The sequence below is a fragment of the Sus scrofa genome, chromosome 7 (assembly GCF_054392235.1).
Source record: "Sus scrofa isolate SSC_HxYL_T2T_F1_AM1 chromosome 7, Sscrofa_HxYL_maternal_Yorkshire_Landrace_v2.0, whole genome shotgun sequence".
Classification (NCBI taxonomy): Eukaryota; Metazoa; Chordata; class Mammalia; order Artiodactyla; family Suidae; genus Sus; species Sus scrofa.
The window spans coordinates 54,193,972-54,217,701 of record NC_139389.1 but is presented as its reverse complement, the minus strand read 5'-3'; the positions used below and the strand labels follow the sequence as shown (position 1 = coordinate 54,217,701).

At 38.8% G+C, this 23,730-nt stretch overlaps 1 protein-coding gene across 6 annotated transcripts in view; it reads left to right on the top strand.

Annotated features, from left to right (window-relative positions):
* PKHD1 (PKHD1 ciliary IPT domain containing fibrocystin/polyductin) overlaps positions 1 to 23,730 on the top strand; it is a 479,188-nt gene that overhangs the window by 291,678 nt on the left and 163,780 nt on the right. For all 6 annotated transcript variants that reach the window (XR_014810260.1, XM_084968324.1, XM_084968322.1 and 3 more), the window contains exon 53: positions 6,505 to 6,642. Coding sequence is in view for 5 of the 6 variants with exons in the window: in XM_084968324.1 (XP_084824450.1) it covers positions 6,505 to 6,642 (138 nt within the window). In the remaining variant the exon portion in view is untranslated. The remainder of the gene's footprint in view (positions 1 to 6,504; positions 6,643 to 23,730) is intronic.

Sequence of the window (23,730 nt, the reverse complement as noted above, 5' to 3'; positions counted from 1 at the left end):
TAACAGCGTCTCAAGATTAAACGAAACAAAGAAAGCCTGGGATGAGAGAAGGCAAGGATTCTTTTTTATTTCTATAAAAATGGCAGCACCTTCTGTTATTTTCCTTTCAGAATTTGGGCTTCAGAGGATTGATCTGATACAGTTGGTAATCTTACTTAAAGACCTTCCTATTAAATAGATTCAAAATACTTTTGAAGAACAGATGGTATAGACTAGAGGAAGAGATAAACACTGTATGTTAAACATTTTATTGATCAATTAAAATATCATAATTTAAAATGTTGATTCTTCTGTGGGAATTTTGCATATCTGTCTGTGATGGAGAAAGACATAGACAGGGTTTATGTGGGGAGTGGGATGGAAATGTATTGTCTAAGGTTTAAATTGGACTCTTCCCATGAGGTAAGAATGAAGAAAGCAGCTCTACCCTTCAACCCCCATCCACCCTCCCAGCCCTCTCCCCAGTCCCCAAATACCAAGCAGACAGATGGCTTTTCTTCAAGGTAAGGAAACCAGAAGCCAGGTTTCAATCTTGAATCGTGTGCCGCTGGGTACTTTGAAGACTGCTCTTCTGCTTATTTTTAAGAACAGTTTGAAAAAAAATGATAGAGTAGAATAAAGAAAGCACCTGTGTGTATTTGATGAAAAAGGAGGCCTATAAAGTTAGCAGCTTTTTGAAAATAATTTAGTTATAGAAAGAATGTATCCTTCTCTTCTAGCACTTCTTTGTTCTGGTTTTTTCTACAAGAGAATGAATTCTTGATAAACAAATACAAACATCTCTGTAAATTAATCTTCTTGATGTTAATTTTCAATAATGTTAGCCCTCCATTTCTGTGAACTATTTATGCATGAAAATTTCCATTCTCTTATTAAAGTACTTGTTTTGCATCTACCAGCCATCCTCATAAATTATGATGGAATATTTGGATAAGTCCCTAGATTCACCAAAAGCTAAATAAGACTACAGAGAAGAGAATATCCCACAAATCATTGTGTAAATATGTATATCTAAGTATCTGAGTTCGTTACTTTAGAGCTAAAAATATTCTTCTCTTCTAAACAAAGAAGATGAAGTCATTTACCACTATTGACATGGCATTAAAAGTTACTTTTCCACTGGTTCACATATTTATGGGAAAGTATTAGAGCGAAGATCAAATATAGAAACAAGCTCATTAATTATGGAAGGGGCCAGGAAATAGCAAGCCTACAAATAACCCATGTTATGTCCTGCTCTGCCCCTGCACACCATCATTCTCCCTTGGAAGTGGGACCTGGGTCCAAAGCTGGTACAGGCTGTGTTCCTGACAATAGCAGGGTTGTAGTGGAAACTGTCTTCACAACCTAATACTGGCCTGATACAGTGAATACCGTATAAGCAGCAGGTCTGCCTACCCTAAGTTATGCTTATTCATGTGATCCCGTCATTATCCCCAGGATCTGTGCTCATCACCCTTGATCTCAATTCTACAGGATTTAGACCAGAGTTAGACCCTTGGAATGCTAGATAGTAGTGCCTTGATTCCCTGACTATGCTAGGGAAAAATTGAGTTTAAATCTAGCATTGAAATTCTATGGAATGCAGAAATAGCAACAACAACAACAACAACAAAAAGACAAAAAGACCAAAAAAAAAAAAAAAAAAAAAGAAAAAAAAAAAGAAGGAGTTCCCATCGTGGCGCAGTGGTTAACGAATCCGACTAGGAACCATGATGTTGCGGGTTCGGTCCCTGGCCTTGCTCAGTGGGTTAACGATCCGGCGTTGCCCTGAGCTGTGGTGTAGGTTGCAGACGCGGCTCGGATCCCGCGTTGCTGTGGCTCTGGCGTAGGCTGGTGGCTACAGCTCAGATTCGACCCCTAGCCTGGGAACCTCCATATGCCGCGGGAGCGGCCCAAGAAATAGCAACAACAACAACTACAAAAAGACAAAAAGACAAAAAAAAAAAAAAAGAAATTCTATGGAATGCTTTGTGGCTATGGTAGTCAGATGATTCCTGATACAAAAGAAGACCCCATTGTCCTTCAGAGACATCTGCCTTTTTATTTGGCTCAGGCTTTCTGATCTTAAAGGTAGCTATGAATTTACAGAAGACGAAAGCCTCTTTGTTTTTGTAGTTGCATTTGATATGTGGGGAAATTCAGATGATTCTTCCTCAGTGTTAACTTTCCAGATATTATTTATAAAGCTTTATCCTTCTCATTGTCAAAAAATAACTTATTTAGGAAAGAAAAAAAAAAGCACTCCTTGGCAAAAAAATACTGCAATAAAGATGGTGGGATGTTTAGTGTTTGATGGATGAACAAGTGGAAAGAGGGTGTAATTTTGGAACCAAGAGACACCCCCCGTGATGGCTGGTCCTGAGCTCCTCTGGGGGGGAAAGCAGTCTTTAATTACATCTGGTCCTCATTAATTCTTTTTGGAGTCTCTTTCCAGATCTGTTCCCCCATCAGCCTCCCATTGAGCAGCAGAAATTCCAGATGGTTCCCTCCATATGCCAGTGCTCATTCTCTTAAGTAGGATAGATTGGTCACTGACAGAGTAGGATGCAGTAGCCTTGGCCAAGTCAAGGCAAGGTGAAAAGCATTGGGCCACAGTTAAATTAAAGGTGGTTTGTCATTTATGTTTCTAAGTGCATTGTGTGAGTAACTACTTCTGGATCATTTTTCTGCAACATCTTGAATAATTTCATGGAAGACATGCTTTTCCTAGACTATGTGACAAATTGCACCTAGCTTTCTACACCTGGAACAGAGAGAAATCATCTAGAAGCTATCATTGTAGTTGAATGCTGGTCCATTTGGACCATATCTGCTCTGGAGACTACACTAGGAGGAATTTTTTTTTCTTTTTTTTTTTGCCTGTGTCACTTGCAACAATAGCTGTTACCTTTATCCTTGGTATACAAGGAGAATTCTTTGTTAAAGTTTTTATAGGGCATAGGTTCATTTCATCTTTGCAGAGTTTTCTTACAATAGACACATTGATAGACTTTCCATTTTGAGGTCAATGAGTGTGAAGATGGGGTTCATCTCCATACAATGAAGAAGTATATTACTTTCTCAAGTATATTTCATTGTATTTATTTGTCTTCATCTGATAATGGGAAACATGTCTTACTCATCTTTGAATTCCTACAACCCCACAAGATTTGGCACATAATGAGAAAGGAAAGGAGACAAGAAAAAAAGGTCAGTGGAGAGATCCAGGAAATTTCAAAGTGAAAGATGGCGCTGAAAGAAATAAGAACAGTGTTTCTACTTGTTTCTTCATCCTATGCTTTTCTACTGATGGCTGTTTGATTTTACGTGTGGGATGTGTGTGTGTGTGTATGTATGTATGTATGTGCGTGTGTATCCTTCGGTGTTATTTTTGAGTATATACCAAATGCTGGGTATTGTTCTATGTGTTGAGCAAATAAAGTGAGGATGAGAGCTATGGTCTGTGTTCTCATGGAACTTGGGCTAACAGTGATTTGTGGATTTTTTTTTTTCTTTTTCAGGCCCACCAATGGAATATGGAAGTTCCCAGGCCAGGGATCCATTCCCAGTCCGAGCTGTGACCTACACCATAGCTGCAGTGATGGAGATCCTTAATCCACTGTACTGGGCTGGGGATTGAACCGGCATCTCCACATAGACAAGCCAGATCATTAACCCACTCTGTCACAGAGGGAACTTCATGAAATTTGTTGGTGTATTTGGAGAGGGTAGGGCAATTAAAGAAAAATTTCTTCTAAGGGGGTATGTGATAAAGACCAAACGGAAATTTTAAAATTCCATGTAATTGTTGTATTTTAACTGAGAAGTATATTCAAAAGAGACCTAATATCATGCTTGTATGTTTGAATACTTTGCGGATGAGAAAAAACATTTATTGGAGAAATTTAATTATTTTCCATGATAAGTTTTAAAAGCCAAACATTGGTGGAATGGGCTATACATTGGAAGAGATAAAAGCCATTTGTATAAAACTCTTGTATTTAAAGGTGTTGCTTGAAATAATTTCTATCCTGCTTTTAAAGTCAATTGAAGTCCTGAACCTATAAAATGCATGTTAAATCTAGAATGTGCTCTAGATATTTCACTCGTCTAGTTGAATTGTTAAAACAACCAGACATGAAATTGAAACATATATTTATTTTCATCTCTTTAGCCTGATTACTCGTTTTATATCTGTCACTAATAAACTTTTGAATTTTAAGGTGTGTAGGGAACTAAACTCAACAGACCTGGCAACATTTATTTAACATCTTTATCTTTTTTTTTTTTTTTTTTTTTTTTTGGTCTTTTGTCTTTTTAGGGCTGCACCTGTGACATATGGAGGTTCTCAGGACATGGGTCAAATTGGAGCTGTAGCTGCTGGCCTACACCACAGCTCACTGAAACACCAGATCCTTAACCCACTGAGCAAAGCCAGGAATTGAACCAGCGTCCTCATGTGCACTAGTCGGGTTTGTTAACCACCGAGCTACAATGGGAACTCCCTATCATCTTTATATTTGATGCCACTCTACGCTCTAGGAATTTTTATAAAGGGTGATCCCTTTTCCTAAGGAAGTAACAGTGGGAGAAAAGACATAATTACACAGAGAACCAACCCAGTGACAGATCCTACCTGACAAGCAAAAGTCATGTATGTCATTACAATAATGTATTTTAGTGCTATAAGAAGGTACAAGGTATCACTAGAAAGTGAGAGAGAGATTCCTACTCTCTCTGGTGGATCCACTGTAGGGACCAGGATGGCTTGCTGGCAGAACTAAAGCGTGGGTTGCTTCTGAAGGATGAGTGACTGGTGAGAATGCTGTGGACCATGCCCACACCTTGAGAAGACACGTTCTACTATTTGACTCAGACCCAAGGGGAGGAAGGGAGCCCATGTAGAAGAATGTCTGGACCAGGCCTGGAGATGTCACACTTCTGCCTCCATTTTATTGAATATGGCTCAGTCACATGGCTTCATTTAATTGCAAAGGAGGCTGAAAAAAGTAGTCTAACTATGAATCCAGAAGGACAAGGGAAATGGTTGTATTGCAACACTGTAGTCTCTGCCATAGGAAGGTGTGGTGGTCTTATTGCTAGGGGAGTAGGCAAGGACTAGAAAAGACAAATTCTGAGTTAATTTAGAGGACAGGTCTTTAAAAAATACACGGTGGATTGTTTCCTAGAATAAGATGTGATGTTATGTTAAAAAAATTCTTTATGTATGAAATAGAAACAGATTAACAGACATGGAGAGCAGTCGTGTGGTTGCCAAGGGAGGGGCAAGGATTGGAAGTTTGGGATTAGCAGATGCAAACTATTTAAATAGGATGGATAACAACAAAGTCCTGCCATATAACACAGAGAACTATATTCATTATCCTGTAATAAATCATAATATGAAAAGAATATGAATATCTATCTATCTATCTATCTATCTATCTATCTATCTATCTATCAGAATCACATCGCTGTGCAGCAGAAATTAACACAACATTATAAATCAACTATACTTCAATAAAATAAATTTTTAAAATTCTTTAAAAAATCTTTGCATGTGTCTGTGATTATGGTACTTGAAATGTAAGCAGAAATGTTTATTTGGTATTTTTAATTTGGGTTGAATTACTACTAAGCCTCAGAAAGTAACACTTAATGCTTTGGCACACGTGAGCTACTTATTGTTTTAAATGAGAATCATTATTCATGTGTTACTCTATTGTTACTTTCAAACAAAAATCAATGATTCTTTTTCCTGAGGTGATATGGAAACTGCTTTTATGAAAGGGGAGATGAAGAATAATGCTTTTAAATTGTCGCATGAGCTCTGCAAGTATGCAAAGCTAATGGACAACAGTCCTAATGATGAAAACATCCAGTGTTTGTTGAGCATGTACCGGACACTTGGCTTTTCATGGTGAGGATTGGGGAACTGAGATCAGCTTACTAGTACTGCTAAGTACTTTAGATTTATTGATTCATTTAACCCTCACACAAGCCCAGGGGATGAAGCAGATATTTTTATTATCATCTTCACTTCTCAGACTAGAAAACTGAGGCACGGAGGGAAAAAGTTGTTGGTTCACACAGCTGGTCAGTCCCAGACCTGGGAGTTGCATCCAGATAGTCTGACTTCAGAGGCCAAGGTCATTTGTATGGTTCTTTACCTCTCAGAAACAAGAGCCCAACTGGAGGGACAGGGACAAAGGGTATGGAGCTCATCCATACGTTTGTACTCCAGTTAGGCTTGGGGCAGTGTTGTGAGCATCAGCAATGCCTTTGGGGCAGGGTTTGTGGAGCAATATATTAAGGCAGTCATGTTAACCATGCCTTCTCGTTTCCCCTGCCTTTTTATTAAACCCTAGCCTTTGGCAAACCATTTGCTCTTCTACCTCCTGGATCAGGCAGTGATGCTATCAGATCCTGAACTGCCTGAAGAACCCCAATGTAAGTCACTGTAGGACAGAAGGCAATTCTTGTCTTGGTTACATGTCTGAGCAATTTCTTTTCCTTCTGCAGACAGGACTGTCCTTGTGGATACAGATCTTCCACTCCTCAGAGGCCTCTATGTGAGGGGAACTCTAGAATTCCCTGTGGACAGAAGCAACGTTCTGAATGTGACATGCATGGTCATTGCAGGCGGGGAGCTGAGAGTCGGTGAGTCAAGGGCGCTGGGCTTGGAAGCAGAGGATGGTGTCATCCAGCAGGTGTCTTAAGATTGGGGAAGGTGGACGCAAGGAGGGCATTTACTAGTAAAGCTTCTCTGTGGCAAAGTTTGGACACAAACAGAGATGACTTCCCTTGGGCATTCTCTCCTGCCTCCCTGCTGTCTTTGGGCCATGTTTCTGGCTCCAGGGTCCTCATGCTCATTGCAGAGCTCTTTGTGCCTCCTCTGGGCCACACACCAGTTCTCCCTTTAGTTCTCTGTGTGGGAATTTACCTGTGGCTCATGCTTCCAAAAGATCTCATAGGATGGATTTGTTATACTTTGATCTACCAACTCACAAGAAAATTTCAGCTGCTTTCTCAATGCAGATCCTTCAGAGAACATCCCTGAAAGCCAAGCTGATGCACTAATGCTTTATTGGGGCAGAAAATCACTGTGAAGTGAGAGTGAGTCTCTCAAGGAAAACAGGGCTGTTTACTTAGCACAGGAGGTGCCTTGAGAAGAGCCTTCTAGAACCACAGCTTCCTGGGACAGTAAAGGGAGAAAGTTGGGGAGAAGGCAAACCATTCACTTGGCCAATCCCAGATTCTTACCTCCTTCCTCTGTCTTTCTTTGTTGTATTTCATGGCAACCTGGGCAGTTGGTTGAGGGGCCAGAGATGCAGTTGTGATAGGAAATGGAGCTGTTCCTGCTGGGAGGGGATGTTGCTGAGACTGAGGCACAGGATGGAGGAGTTCTAGGGTGGTGTGTTGAGCAGGTCTGGTACATTGGCTTACTTAAGTAAAAACATGATGGGAGTTTGCACTATGGTACAATAGCTTGAGGATTTAGCATTGTCTCTGCAATGGTGCTGGTTCAATCCCTGGCTCAGCAAAGTGAGTTAAGAATCCAGCATTGCCATAGCTGGGGTGTAGGTTGCAGCCATGAATTGAATTTGATCCCTGGCCCCAGAACTTCCATCTGCAGTGGGTGATACCTAAAAGAAAAAAAAAACAAACAAAAAAATCCCATGGGTTGCTCTAAATAGACTATATACTTGGAACTATTGTAGACAATAAGTCTACAGTAATAGAAAGACATGTCCATGCCCTCAAAGAACCACTTTGGAACCTATTAAGGTATTCATTCTACTTTTCCCCCCAAAAGGAGATTAAAAGAGAATTTTCAGGAGTTCTATTGTGGCTCAGCAGGTTAAGAACCCAACTAGTATCCATGAGGATGTGGGTTCGATCCTTGGCCTTGCTCAGTGGGTTAAGGATCCAGCGTTGCCATGAGCTGGGGTATAGGCAGCAGATACGGCTTGGATCTGGTGTTGGCAGTGGCTATGACATATTCAGGCAGCTGCAGCTCTGATTTGACACCCTAGCCTGGTAGCTTCATATGCTGAAGGTGTGGCCCTAAAAAGAAAAAAAGGAAAAGGAAAAAAAAAAGGAAAAAAATTAAAAAGTATTTTCAGAAACAAAAATACCTTATCCCAAAGAACTCAATCTCTGTTAGTGAGGAAATATTTAGATATTGTTCTTCAGTAGCAGGCAAATTTTAGACTCTCTGATGGGAGAGTCTTCTCAACCTAACTCCCCTGTCCAAAGTTTAAATCACTGCAAGATGTTTCCTGAAAAATGGTCTAACCTATTCTGGAATGCTTCCAGTGATTAAAAAAAAAAAACGGCAAAGCAAACAAACAAACAGAAACCTATGAAGACAGCATGTTTCCACTTTTTTAAAAGTCTGCTAGAATCCACTATAATAGAAAAAATAAAAATCTTAAAAAAATTTCATACAGGAAAAAAAAGTCTGCTAGAATCTCTTTCCTTCTTGTAGCCAAAGTCTATCTTCCTCTAATTTCTGTTGGTTCAAGTTCTTCTGTTTGATCCATTCAGGACGAGTATCAGACTCTTCCTTTTGATAGCCCTTTCTTCACATTTTCTTTTTTAAGGTTATGAAGTTCCTATTATTTTAACCGTGGATAAATCATAGTTATTTTAGTCATTGTTATTATGATGATTATATAGTTAGTTATTTTAATGAGAATTATTGATAACCTAAAATGATTTTTTATTTTTGTTTATTGTGAAACCTGGAGAATACAGAAAAGCAGATAGAAAGTTATACAGAAGAAATGATGTAATCATTTATATTCCCAAATGTAATTGCAGTTAATTGCAGTTGTTTCATGTCCCAAAGTCATTGTTTTCCTATACAAGTATGCTTTAAAGGGTATACAGTTTATATACACACATGCTTTAAAACATAGGAAGTATTCAGTCTGATAATCTTTTGAATTCTGATATATTAATAATGTGAGACTTTCTACAATTCAATCTGTTTCCAAGACACAATTCAAAAGCTTTAATATTCCACATCAATGTAAATCTATACATACACATACATGTATAATAATTTAATCATTTTTCTATTGTTGAACATCAAGGTTATTTCTGATTTTTTGTCTTTGTGACTTACTCTGCAATGAACATCTTAGCATTTAAGTCATTATTTATATCTCTGATTATTTCCTTAGGATAGACTTTTATAAGTGGAATTAATGGACTCAAGGATAAGCTCATGCTTTAAAGCCCTTGATGCATATGGTCAAATTGCTTTTCAGGAAGCTTTTACAAATTTGCACTCCCTCCACATTTCTCAGATTTCTGAGAACCCCTCACACTTCCTGAAATTGTCACTAAACATACTTGTTTTGTTTAATTCCTCAGAGTGTGAAGCCAGAAGGAAAGAACTATTCCCCAACTGAGTAATTAAGAGTATAAGCATAAGACCTGATTATTCTTAACATAGAAACTTGAATATAGCAGTATTGGACTATATTCATGCACTATAAGTCAGACACCCAGGGTCGCATCCAGCCTGGTCACCTACTTGATTTTTTTTTTTTTTTTTTTTTTTAGGCTGCACCTGCAGCATATGGAAGTTCCCAGGCTAGGGATCAAATTGGAGCTAGAGCAATCGGCCTCCCACAGCCACAGCAGGGTAGGATCTGAGCCATGTCTGTGACCTACACCACAGCTCACAGCAACATCAGATCCTTATCCCACTGAGTGGGGCCAGGGATTGAACCTATGTCTTAATGGATGCTAGTTGGGTTCATCACCCCTGAGCCACATGGGAACTCCAACTACTTGATGTTTTAAATCATCCTCTGGATGCCTCCATTCCTTCATTTGTAAAGTCTAAGACAATGGTAGAACCTACCTCACAGGGATGCTGACACCATAAATGTAACAGCTCCTAGGAAGTGCTTGCCTTATAATAGGTGTTTAATCAATGCTAGTTCATCTGTCAGGATGCCCGCGGGTAAGACGTGTCACACTGAATTGAATGATTGGAGATGTTAATGAAGGAAGCAGTTAAAAAAATCCAAATGGCCTGGGGCAAACCCTAGGGCTAGAAACAGGAGCGTATTTACTACCCCTTGCCCTAAAGCAGAAGAGAAGGAATAGAGTTGGAAGTGAATGTATAGAGATTATTGTCAGATAGCAGCATGACCTTTTGTGTGACTGGACTCACTCGATACTGGACTTTGTGTGACAGATCTCACTCTCTATCCTCTCATGCTGCCATTTGACCAAACCTAGCCAGAACTCCCAGTAAAGGAGGATTCACTGATGTCCTGCATTTGGGGCAGCCATATCCCAGTCACGTGATGCTCTCCACCACACCCTGCCACCCTGCAGATACAATCCTCCTGTTGAAACAGCCAGAGATTCAACTTTTTCATCCAGCCGTCTTATGCCAACTACATTGTCAGCTCTAATTCCCCTCTTTTTACACGTGTTGCCTCAAATATATATCTCTGCCTGGAACACTTGTGCAAGGATTATTTTGTTTTCCCTTGGGTTTTAGGGATATCTAAGGGCAGTATTTTTTACTCATCTCTTTATTTTATTATTTCCATCCATCTTCTACAGTTAGGAGATCCTTTTGGCTTCATTTTTTTGTTTGTTTGTTTGTTTTTCCTCCCAGACTACTATCACTTGCTTGTTTGTTTAATATTCTTTAAAATCCTCATCCAGTTTATAGAAATATTCGATAAAATTGAGCCTTGTTCTTGTTACTAGAAAACTTATTTCAAGTTGACACCTTCTATTGCTAAGAGTGGTCTTCTTCCAAAAGTTATTCTTAGGTTTCTGAGGTTCTTTATTGCAATCATTAAAACTTGTGGCCTAGAAGTTCCTGCCATGGCTCATCAGTAATGAACCTGTTTAGGATCCATGAGGACTCAGGTTTGATCCCTAGCCTCACTCGGTGGTTTAAGGATAGGACTTTGCTGTGTAGGTCACAGATATAGGTCCGATCCCATGTTGCTGTGGCTGTGGTGTAGGCTGGCGGCTGGAGCTCTGATTTGACTCCTAGCCTGGAACTTCCATATACTGCAAGTGCAGCCCTAAAAAAAAATCAAAAGCAAAACAAAACAAAACAAACAAAAAACCATTTGTGGCCTGAAGGTCTTTACCTTTGAAGAGAGGTGACACTGCCACTTTCCAGCTTTGATATACACATTAAAACTCTTATTTTTAATTTTGTCCATTCTCAATCATATTTTTAGTTATTACTAGACAACAGTATGTTCTTTTTTTCTCTCCACTTGTCCATGTGTTCCAGGCCTAAAGGTTGATTATCTGAAAGGAACCCATCTGCCCAATCCTATGTATGTTATGCCTGAAGGAAGACTTTCAACCCATCTGTCCCATTCTACCACGCCCTAAAGAAATCCCAACATGAAATAGATAATAAGACTAGTTAGCAAATAAACTTAATAGATGTGGACATTGGCACAGAGCACTGCCAGAAAATGTCTGCTATCTGCTGCCATTTGATCCAAGTCCCAACATTGTGGAATTATATTTCTTGGTGGTCCTGCTTTTAAAGCAACTGATGCTGGCAAAAGGTATCAATTGACTTTTAGTAGAGTGGAATCATAATGCTAGCATTAGAAGGGAAGTTGAAGATCAAAGCTTTGCTTAGAGGGCTACAGCTGCATCACAAATGCCAAACTCAATTTCATTCTCTGTGCAGGGGTTGTCTCATTAGTCTGATAAAACACTTAAGATAAGCAGAAAGCATTTCACTTGTTTGTTCATTCTTTCATTCGTTTTGTTTTTGCTCATTGACTCCCATGTGCTGAGTATTACGGGAGAGGTTGATTATACAGAAATAGAAGTGGGGAACCTAGCTTTCAAGAGATGTCTCCATAAAGCAGTGGAGACAAACAAATAAAAACATAATTGGAAGTGTCACCTCTTCCAACAGGGAGGGGGATTAAAGATAAAAGAAGAGATCTAAAAAGGCACATATTTGTGGATGAGCATTTATACCTTCAGGAAATTGTAGGGAATGAGCATGCCTGGATGGTAGGATTTATGGAATGGTGGCCTTCTTGGCCTCGTGTGTTATGTTACAGAGTTTGGGGTTTGTCGTGAAGGCAGTGTGCAGTCAGAAGGTAGTTTTAAGCAGGGAAGTGACATGATTAGATTCGGTCTTAGAGAGAGTTCCCATTGTGGCTCAGAAGGTTATAAATCCACCTAGTATCCATGAGGATGTGGGCTTAGATCCCTGACTTTGTTCAGTGGGTTAAGGATCCGATGTTGCCATGGGCTGTGGTGTGGGCCACAGATGTGTTAAAGGAGGTTCCACTTCCTTCCCAGCATTTATTAGTTAAGGGACTCTGGTAAATTACATGAGCCATCTCTCCCTCCATTTCTTTACCTCTAAAATGGGTGAATAATCATACTTTATAGAGTTTTATAAGAATTAAGTGAGTTAATAGACATAGAGAACAGACTTGTGGTTGCCAAGGGGGAGCAGGGAGGGAGTGGGATGGACTAGGAGTTTGAGATTAAGGTGCAAACTGTTATGTTTAGAATGGATAAGCAATGAGGTCCTGCTGTGTAGCATATCCATTCTCCTGGGATAGACCATGATGGAAAATAATATATTAAAAAATGTGTATATGTATATGTGTGTGTGTATGTGTGTGTGTATGACTGTGTCACTTTTCTGTACAGCAGAAATTGGCACAACATTGTAAATTAACTATACTTTAATAAAAACATTCAAAAAAATCAAGTGAGTTAATATTTATAAAAGTGGTGGAACTATGTCAGCACCTAGTAAGCCTTCATGGTGGTTTGCTGAATACATGTACTCATACATGTCAAATTTACATTTCAATGGAATGTGTAAGTGGTAATATATAGAGGGAAAATAGATTTAGGAGAAAGCAAAGGAGAGAGGACTATCCTAAATATATGTATATAGTTGAGGGTCATCAGCCAAAACATGAAATCAAAGCTGTGAGATAGGGAGAAAAATGGCCAATGCTAAAATTTTGGTGAACACCAACCTTTTAAAGGTAGTGGAGGAAGCTGAGCTCAGAAAGGAGAAAGGAAAAGAAATAGCTGTGAAAACAGATGGAAAATTAAAAGAATATAACATCTTCAAACAAAGGATGGAATTTGCAAGAAAGAGGGAGTGGTTAGTAGTATGAGACACAGTGGAGAGAACAAAGAAAGCAGGAGAGGAAATTAGCCATCCTATTCTATTTTTTTTTTTGATTTGTTTGTTTTTGAATAATGGCTAGCAAGTATAGTTTTGACAGAAAATGTTACTTTGCATCTAGAACAATGAAAAAAATTGACACATTACCAAAAGACAATAATTTCTAATGAATTTAATACCATTTACCTATTCTTTAATAACTTCATTTTGGGGCTTAAAATGCAGTCTTAAGGGCAAATGAACAGAGTCAGTCTCATGATTGAAAAGGAGCAGTTGTCCATATTGAGTGATGGCATCAAACCTTTATGTGCTTTCATGAATGACTTTCTCTGGGATGATAAAATGGAGCAAATAAGTAGATATTTAGGAGAAAGTAAATTTGTCTCTGACTCAATCCCTCACTTTCTCTTTCACTCAGTGCCAACTCAGTGCCAAGCATTCTTCCTGGGACTTGAGTATTTGACCGTGAACAAGACAGATGCTTGTATTCTTTTGTTGGGGGAAATATACAATGAAATAGTAAAATAAGGAAGGTAATTTTAGATGGCAATACATTCTCCGAAGGAAACTAAATAAGAGAGTGAGCTGAAGAGAGGTGTTGGCATCATAGATGAGGTAGTCACTAAATACCTTCTGGAGAGCTAGTGTGGCTTCAGACCATAGAGACAAGAAAGAGCTAGACTTGCAGAAATTTAAACAAGAGGGTAAAACTGACAGCACTAATGGTCTGAACCTGGCCAGAACCAAGATTGGGACTTGAACCCATGGTTTTAAATTAGAATCACTCACCCAGTGTCTGGACTGACTGAGGTTCAGGTTCTTCATGTCTCCATGTGAAAGGAATTCAGCAAGAGACAAAGTGATAGGCAAGAAAAATATTTATTAGGATAGGACACTTGTGACAGATGCAAGTGGGCAGGCAAGGAAGCTCTGCCCCGAGGATCATTATCCAAGGGGAGTGGGAGTTGGAAAAGACCACCTCTTCCTTTCTGGGAGTAGTTGCTCCTCCTTAGTATCCAGGAAGGTGTGTATTCAAATCAGCAAAAGGATGGTCCTCAACTCCTGCCCTTGGTCTGAATCTGAACGCAAGCCTCATCCCATCCCCCACCCAGTGACCTGAGGCAATTCTCACACCTCCACTAGTCAAGCAAGCCTGCCTTGTTCTGATGGCTCTTTTTTGAGCAATTTATTAACTTACAGTGATCTCCCAACATCCCCTAGATTTCCCTCTTTATCTATGATCCTTTATTGGGACTTTTACAACTACCTGTGCCTATCAAGGGTTTCAGACAGAAAGAAGAACTAATGTCAACGCCCTGAGGCAGAGGCAGTAATATGCTTTACACAGGTGTGAGGCAGAAAGGCAGCCACAGCAGCTGGAGAATAGTGAAGAGTAGGCATGCGTTTCATGGTGGAGGCTGGATCTTAAACTGGGCAGTGTTTCTTTCTAAAACAATGAAGGATGCAAGTGACTCTAATATGTGCCAAAAATTGCTACTTTTTGATATTCTCTTGTATAGGACTTTAACAAGACAAATTAGTTTAGGATTTTTGTGAATATGGAAATTCTAGAGATCTGGATTATACATCCAGTTTAGTGACTCATCATACAACTTCTGGAAAATTCCCCAAGAGTAGATTTAAAACTGTAGTATCTCAGACCTCAGAGATTGTATGAATTATCTGTATCATGATGTGGATAACACAACTGAGATCCAAAGAGATTATTGATTGTCTCCAAGGTCTCATAGCTGGTAAAGAGCAGGACCTGGAATAGAGGGTATTTTAGTCCCTTCAAATATTCGTCCTTCCAGCCTTTGCCCAAGGACTACCTTTACTGTGAGCATTTTCTGTCTGCATTCTGTAGGTTTCAGTGTACCTTTTCTTCTGGTCCATTTTGTTCATTCATGTCATCATTGTTGTATTCTTTGTTTTGTTTTGTAACGGTATGTTTTCATGAATGTCTTCTCTGTATTAGATGATAGGTTTCTTCACAATCTTTCATAATCCTGGTACTTAGTGCAAGAGTAGGCTTCTGATAACATGCTGTGTGGATGATCTGTGTATACGTGCTGTATACATAAATGGATTGACACATCTAAGCCTATCTTTCAGCTCAGTGCCTTTTTCTTGTAATACATCCAGGCTCCCAACACTTAAATGTCAGCATCCATGAGGAAGGAATTATAGTGTTGATGTAAAAATAACTACAATGCACACACCACCACCCCTGCCATACACCATATGAAATAAATAAACAGGGGTTAAAAACACAATGAAAAAGTTGGTGATCTTGTACAAATCTAAAGTATTTTCAACTATATTCTGTCTAGAAAAGGAAAAGTAATAAAAATGCCTGACTCAAAGTCTGTTCAATAAACATTGGTTTGTTGAATGTTTTAAATATTTGCATTTGTTAGCTGTCTGAACTCCTCCTTTTCAACAGTGTCTTTTTTTAGATGAGACATCCTTGCCATGCTTTAATATCGGTGATGTTAACATGTTTTTGATCCAAGCATGCAACTCAATGGAAAGTGTTATAATCTTATGCATACTTTTAAAGCTGCAAATGGAAAATTCTCTCCTGATAGTTCATAGGAGGATTTCAGAGAAGGATCATCGGTAATAATATGTGTCTTTAAAACTTAGCAGAATCTTCCTGATCCCTAAGTAAACAACACATGCCCCACACTTCAGTACCCCTGAGCGTCTAGCACCAGATTGTTCCTTCAGCCTGTCAGTGCCAGGTCACATGGTGCACTGCCAAGTCACTCAGGAATTATGCTAGGGTTTTGATCCTCAAACTTGTCACATACTGTTTTACAGAGCCAGTGATGGCTCTTTGTCAGCCCTGTCTCACATTTGTGGGCAGGAGCCTAAGGTCATCATTAGCACATGACTTTGATTGTCAGGAAATGAAGTACTAGGTATATGGAAGTTTCTTTCATTGCTTCCATGATTGGGACTTTCTCAATCCTAAAGAAGAAGAAAAATCCATACGCAGTTTATTGCCTTCCAAACTGACAGTTCTGGAAGGCTCATTGGATGATTAAGTAATAAGAAGGAGACAAACCAGAGGAAAGTGTAGATTAAAACATATCCTCCAGCTTAAAGCCACAATACCCAGTAGTCAGACTCATTGAGTAGCCAGAAAGAATCTTATGGTGATGTTTGTTTAAAAATGATATAATCAATAAAAACAAAACAAAATTATATTCTCTCAAATTTATGATTAAAAATAGTGCAAATTTACCACACATTTCATATGTAAATATAAGTATACATTGATATCTATAAAATAAGATGGTTTAACAATTTGCTAGAATGGATCATCAGTCAACAAATCGGTTTTTGTTTACACTGACAGTTATGCCAATCAAACTACTAGTCACTAAAAAGGTGAAATCAAAGGGAGGTTACTTTTAAATATTGCACTTTTTTAACTAGAAGAGCAAAAGCGTAAAAGCTTTGTTCTTTACAGGCTCAGGAAACCCTAAACTCCAGTTTTCTGAGTTCCTAAGAAGACTAGTAGCCAACAGTTAAATAAAATGTATTTCAACATTAGAGGGAGCATAGAAATACCTGTTTAGTTTCAGATGGATATCAGTTCTCCGATAAAATCACATTATTCTTAAATAACATCTGTGTTTTTAAGCAAAATACTTATATAAGAATCATTTGTCTTTACTAAACACAATGACAATTTCTATTTTTACTTTTTTAAATATTTTATAAATCAGCATTTCCCAAATTATATTTTGGACTCTTGAACTTCTATCACAATAACATAAAATTCCTTAGAGATGTATTGATTATTTAAAAATGATTAAATAGTTAATTATCCAATAAATAGAAAAAATTTTTAAATATTATTTAACTAATTATTTTTGCATGGAAAAACTAACTAATTCTAAACAAACTGGAAAATAAGTGAATGAATGTGTGAATAATTTCTTTTCTTGGTTGGAAAACTCTTATGAGAGTATTTGAATTTGAGAGGAATTTAATTGTATCCCCTGCAGTTCCTTGGGCTGGATATTTAAATGAGTGATCATCTAATATTTTTATCTTTGAAATGTCTAGTGTTTAGCACTTTAGGAATAGGACATTAGTTTCTAGGAAGAGCTTGACTTCTTTCTCCTAATTTCCAAATGGAAACATTCATTTGAAAATGCTTCATTTCTCTATTGTTACTACTACTACTACTTCTTACTCTCTTATTACTACTAAAAGCCAACATTTTTTAAAGCATGTATTATATGCACATCCTGCCATGTATCATTATCATGCACTAATATTTAACTATAATGAAAAATGGATTTTATTATCATGCCTAGTTTATAGGTAGTTGCAGAGACATAGGCTTCCAGAAGTAATTTAGCTCAATCTTATTTATGAAAATTTAAGGTTTTTTTTTTTTTTTTTTTTTTTTAGGGCCACAGTTGCGGCATGTGGAAGTTCCCAGTCTGGGGGTCAAATTGTAGCTGCAGCAGTCCATCTATGCCACAGCCACAGCCGCAGCAACAGCAGATCCCAGCCGCATCTGTGACCTACAGTGCAGCCCATGGCAACACAGGATCCTTAACCCACTGAGTGGGGCCAGGGATCGAACTGCATCCTCATGGATATTAGATGGGTTCGTTTCCACTAAGCCACAATGGGAACTCCAAAACTTAAGGGTTTTTATATATTTTGCAGGTATGTAAGGGAATATATTACATGTTAACTTTTAATTTGTATAAATTGTTAATAAATTGAGAGATCTCCCTCATCAATGATAAACATTTGTCAGCTTGAATAAAATCACTCTCTGAGGGGTTGGAGATTATCATTTGATGATGGCTACTGGTTATTTATGGAGTTGAAAGCCCTTCCACCCTCCTTTTTTTTCCCCCCACATGGGATTGATTCTATTTCGGTGGGGTATATTGGGATAAGTGGGTCAAGTATACACTGGGAATTAAAAGGTAATTCAGAGTAGAACATGCTTGACAATTGAATTGAGTTAGCACTATTTGTCAGCTTGGGTCTGATCTTAAGAATGTTCTGGAGGCTCTGCTCTGAAGGAAATATCTATTACAAGACATGAGAAAAATAGTCATGCTCCAATTAGAAGCTCAATGTCCCAACTCATCAACATATAACCTACTTTTGAGGACAGGAGAAAATGTGTAAAATGGATTTGGGGGGTAATTCCTTAACCCCTATGTTTTATGTGCAAGATATATGAAACTTCAAGTTTAACTTGGATGGAAATACAGATTATTTAGAAACACAATTTGTTGCTTTGGATTTGGTGAACAGGACCTGACAAAAAGTTTAGTAGGAAGATGTGTCTAAAATTTTAGTTAGTATACATCAAATATATGAATTTTTTTGTAAGTCAGTTATACCTCTTTAAAGCTATAAAAACCTTTAATAGTTTAGAGAAGCAGAAAAATGTATAACTTTGATTGGTTTCCACACTTTTGATCAGCAAGTACTTATTGATGAGTACTTACTATACTTATTGAAACATCATAATTTATTGTGAAATATGGCGCACATGTACAGAAAAGTTCATAAAATAAAATGTACGCAGCTCAACTAAACAAGGATCCATTCTAGTGGGTATGTGGTTGGATCTTATGATTGTTTTAATTTGTATTTCTCTAATTTTTAATGTGAAGAGCATTTTAAAATTTTTTATTGTCTATTTTTTATTGTATATCTTGTTTTGTGACGTAGCTGTTCTCCTGAACTTTTTAAAACTATAGTTGATTTATAATGTGCCAATTTCTGCTATACAGCAGAATGACTCAGTCATACATGTATATAATTCTTTTTTTATGTTATGTTCCATCATGGTCTATCCCAGGAGAGTGGATGCAGGTCTCTGTGCTATATAGTAAGACTTGTTGTTTATCCATTCAACATGTAATATTTTGCATCTACTAACCCCAAACTTCCAGTCCCTCACATTCCCTCGCCATCCCCCTTGGCAACCACAAGTTTGTTCTCCATGTCTGTGAGTCTGTTTCTTTTCTGCTGATAGGTTCCACTGTGCCATATTTTAGATTCCACATGTAAGTGATGTCATATGGTATTTGCCTTTCTCTTTCTGATTTAACTTCGTTTAGTATGATAATCTCTAGTTGCATCTATGTTGCTATGAGTGGCATTATTTGGCTTTTTTTATGGCTGAGTAGTGTTTAATTCTATGTACCATATCTTCTTAACCCATTCATCTGTAAATGGACGTTTAGGTTGTTTCCATGTCTTGGCTATTGTGAATAATCTCTTGCCCCCTTTTAAATGATGAATTATCTTTTTTATGTTGATCTATCAAAGTCATTGGTATATTTTGGAACATACCTTTTGTTGGTTATATGTGTTGCAAAAACTTTTGTCTACTCTGTGGCTTGCTTTTTTACTCTCAGAATGGAATCTCTAGATAATTGGAAAACCTTTATTTAATATAGTTTATTTTATAGAACTTTCCCAAGATGAATTGTACATTTGGTTGAACTGTGGTAGGCAAGCATATGCTATACAGTTTTAATTCTTTTACATTTGCTAAATATGCTTTAGGGTCATCACATGACCAATATTTGTGAATGTTTTATGCAGTCTTGAAAAGGACAGTGATTATTGGTGAGTTTAGTTGCCCATCTATGCCTATTATGTTGTTTGTAAATTATTTAGTCTAAACTGTTGCATCCTTACTACTTTCTTGTTTATGTTATGAGCAATCGTGTCTAATTTGCCACTGTTATTATAGGACTATCTATTTTCATTGTCATTCTGTTAATTTTCGCTTTATTTCTTCTAGAGCTATGATGCTAGGCACACATATACTCAAAATTCTTATAACACTGGTGAAATGAGTCATTTTTTTTTTAAACCATGCAATATCCCTCTTTATTTCTAATTGTTTGATATAAGAGGATTGGTTAAAATTACCTAGTTGACCATTTGGGGCATAAAACATACGTGGACTCTGCTGGAAACGCACAGCCGCTTCTCTCAGTGGGTGCCGTGTAAAGAGAAGGAGGCAATTAGGCAAAAGACACTTACTGTACAGTGTTGGAGCCTTGAGGCAAAACATAGTCAGCTATAATGGCCCGTGGAGGGCAACTTAACACAGACATAATCAACAAAGAGGGGTCCCATCAGAGACGGTGTCAAAGCTGGGTTTGGTCCTGTTTAGGGACTTGGTTAGATGGCTCAGCTCTTGAGCATGGCGTGGAAACTGGGAGCAAGGAAGGAGTTCTAACTGCACAAAGCTGTTGTAAAGAACACGGCCGTGGAGAACTTGGGACCCTGACCATTGCTCATGTTCCATACTATTTCTTTAAGGTTCCTTGAAGGAGAATTATTGCAACAAGGGGCATGGACCTTTTCATGCACAAAAGGGGGGCATCTAGGTCAAGGTCACAGGCTTTTAGAGATAAATCGCAGTGGAGCCAAATTCTGTGATATGATTAGGAGTTAGACAGGATGAAGGTCAGGTGTATAAAAGCCTGGGGCATCTCCTGTGCTCGGAGGAGGATGGAGGGAATGGTATATAATTCAGGGTGGGTTGGCCTGGTCACAATGTGTGGGGAGTTGGGCCAAAAGTGTGGCCTGACATGTAAACTAGGTTTATACTTGATTCCGTAATAAAATAATACAGGGTCGTTTTCCCTTTCTTCTTATCTGTGAGGTTCCTGGGATCCATTTGTACCCTGTTCCTCAAATCAATATAACAGTTATCTTTCATATACCAGACCTCATTTTCTTCCATCTCCCCAGGTGATTTTAGCATCTGGAATGTTTTCTGTTTCCCCTCCTTTGCCCACCATCATCCTAGGTCATGACAACTTCCCTTTACTTCTTTCCTGTTCCTCTCTGTCCCCGTGTCCTCGGAGGGGACTTGGAGGCTAAGCCCAGTTCTGCCACGTATTGGCTGTGTGATTTCTGACGAGTTCCTTAACCTCTCTTTGTCTCCATTTCCTCCTGAGAGTCTCAGTGACAGCCATCACAGGGTTGTGAGAATTAAATGAAATCATGTATGAAAAAACACCTGACTTGTCTGTATACCACGGCGACAGTTTCCCCTCCGTTGTGAGTATCTACATTTATCCAGGTTGAAAATGCCTTTTGCTACACTTTAGAGTGGCTGGAAGCAGCTTTAAAAAGAAAGTCAGAGGGGAACCTATTATCCTGAGAGCCTTCTCTTAGTGGTGGCTCCTCTCATTTAGGGGCAAAGCCTGAGCGAGTGAGAGTCCATCCCCTTTATTTGATGCTAGATTTGCCAATAAAGGGAGGAGTTTAGACTTTAAGGTTTTCCATTCCCCAGCTTTTACACATCCCTGACACACTGCATTTTCATATTAAAATAGCATCTGTTTCCTTCTCCTAGGTCACTCTTGCCTTCTTTCTGCTTAGACCCTATTCTCCATCTTTCCCTTCATCCATATCACAAAAAAAGAATCCAAACGCTGGTCACTCCAGATACCAAAAGATCACGGCAGGCTGACTAATTTTGCCCAGACTTTCTGCACGAACGCCACATGTGCTGCAGTTTGGGGTTGCATAATTGATTTAATCTCTGATTTTAGAGGAACGCTGAACTCTTTTTGTGGAACTCTGCATACATTTCTCTAGGGCACAAACTGTCCTACTTTTTTTTTCTCTCTCTGGTATCTGTTTAGTGCTAGGCCATTTTTTTTCCCCCCAAGAATCTAAACTACCCTCCGTGAAATAAATGAAATCACAGTTGGAAAATGGCTTACTGGACAGACTTCGAACTGCCAGATAAAAGCTATACCACACGCAATTTTCTGAACGTTCTCTTCCTCCCCTGGGCCCTTTCTTTCTGCACATCTTTGTTTTGGCTAAGAGGATACATTAGTCATGAGCTGAGGATTGATATTACCTACGTGGGGCTGCCACATACCTTAGCATTTCACTGGGAAAACATGGGCTGTGGGGTCTGATCCTTGCACGCCCATTGACCTACTGTGTGACGCCAGGCAGATTTACTTACCTCTCTGAGTCTTACTTTCAACAATCCCTTGTAGACCCGTGCCTGTGGAGGCTGGGCTCCAGACACAGGTATGTAGCAAGCTGAAAACTCTCACGGAGACTTTGGCCAGGTATATATGGAGTGCCAACTGGGAAAAATAATTTCATGCCCCTGAAAGAACACTGCACCAAAAGGACACCCTGGCAATTTTAAGTTTACCTTTTACTTCATACTATATGTGGCAACTTCATTTGGGATCGTGTTTTTAGGGATTTTTAACTGGAAAGACATGTTTGATAGCAGATATGTTTTATCAATTTTTCTGATTCAGTATTTAGTTTGGAGACACTCTTCTTTTTTTTTTTGGTCTTTTTACCTTTTCTAGGGCCACTCCTGCGGCATGTGGAAGTTCCCAGGCTAGGGGTCTAATCGGAGCTGTAGCCACCAGTCTACACCAGAGCCACAGCAGCGCGGGATCCGAGCCACGTCTGCAACCTACACCACAGATCACAGCAATGCCAGATCATTAACCCACTGAGCAAGGCCAGGGCTCAAACCCGCAACCTCATGGTTCCTAGTCGGATTCATTAACCACTGTGCCACAACGGGAACACCAAGGAGACATTCTTCTTATTAGTTCTTCTTAAAAAAAATCTAAGGCTTTGTAGTATTTTATGCACTCCAAGATATATTTTCTGAAGAAGATAATCTTTGGTCCATGCTCACTAACACAATATCAATAATTTCCCCAAACAATTTTCATACTGTGAAAGTGATCAAACTCTGCTATTTACATCAACAGATTAAGGTCAGAAGTAATTCCCAACTGTTGTTTGAATATCACAGCCTGAATGGGTTGCATCCTTATGCTGCTAGAAGAATTTAGGCTTAGATAATAACCTATTACTTGTTTAATAAAACGCTTAGCATGAACAGACCATTGATGGAGTTCCCACTTTGGCACAGTGGGTTAAGAATCTGACTACAACAGTTTGGGTTGCTGTGGAGCCATGGGTTTGATTCCTGACCCTTGAAGTGGGTTAAGGATCTAAGGATCTGGCATTGCTGTGGCTGCCGCTTAGGTCACAGCTGTAGCTTGGATTCAATCCCTGGCCTAAGAACGTCCATATGCCATGGATACAGCAATAAAAAAAACAGAACAAAAACAAAGCAAACAAAACTAACCAGCCAACCAACAAAAAAACCCAGACCATTGTTCAAATTCAGATTGTTGCTTACTGCTTGGATAAATTTGTATGTGGCCCTTAACGTCTAAACCTTATTCTGTATGAATATTTAATATTGAGTTAAGAATCATACTTCTCAGGTGCATTGTGATGATTAAATGCTAAAATGCATGTAAAGCAATGTGGGGATCCAGCCATTGACAGTGTTAGGTTTTGCTGCAATACAAATAATCCCCAAGTCTCAGTGGCTCACAACAACAAATATTTATGCCAACTCAGACTAGTTTCAGCTCATGGATTCTGCTCAGGTCTGTTGCGTATGTCTCTTCATTCAGGCCCTAGAGGCTATTTAAAGAATTCTCCTTTCATAGTAGGGAATGTCATTG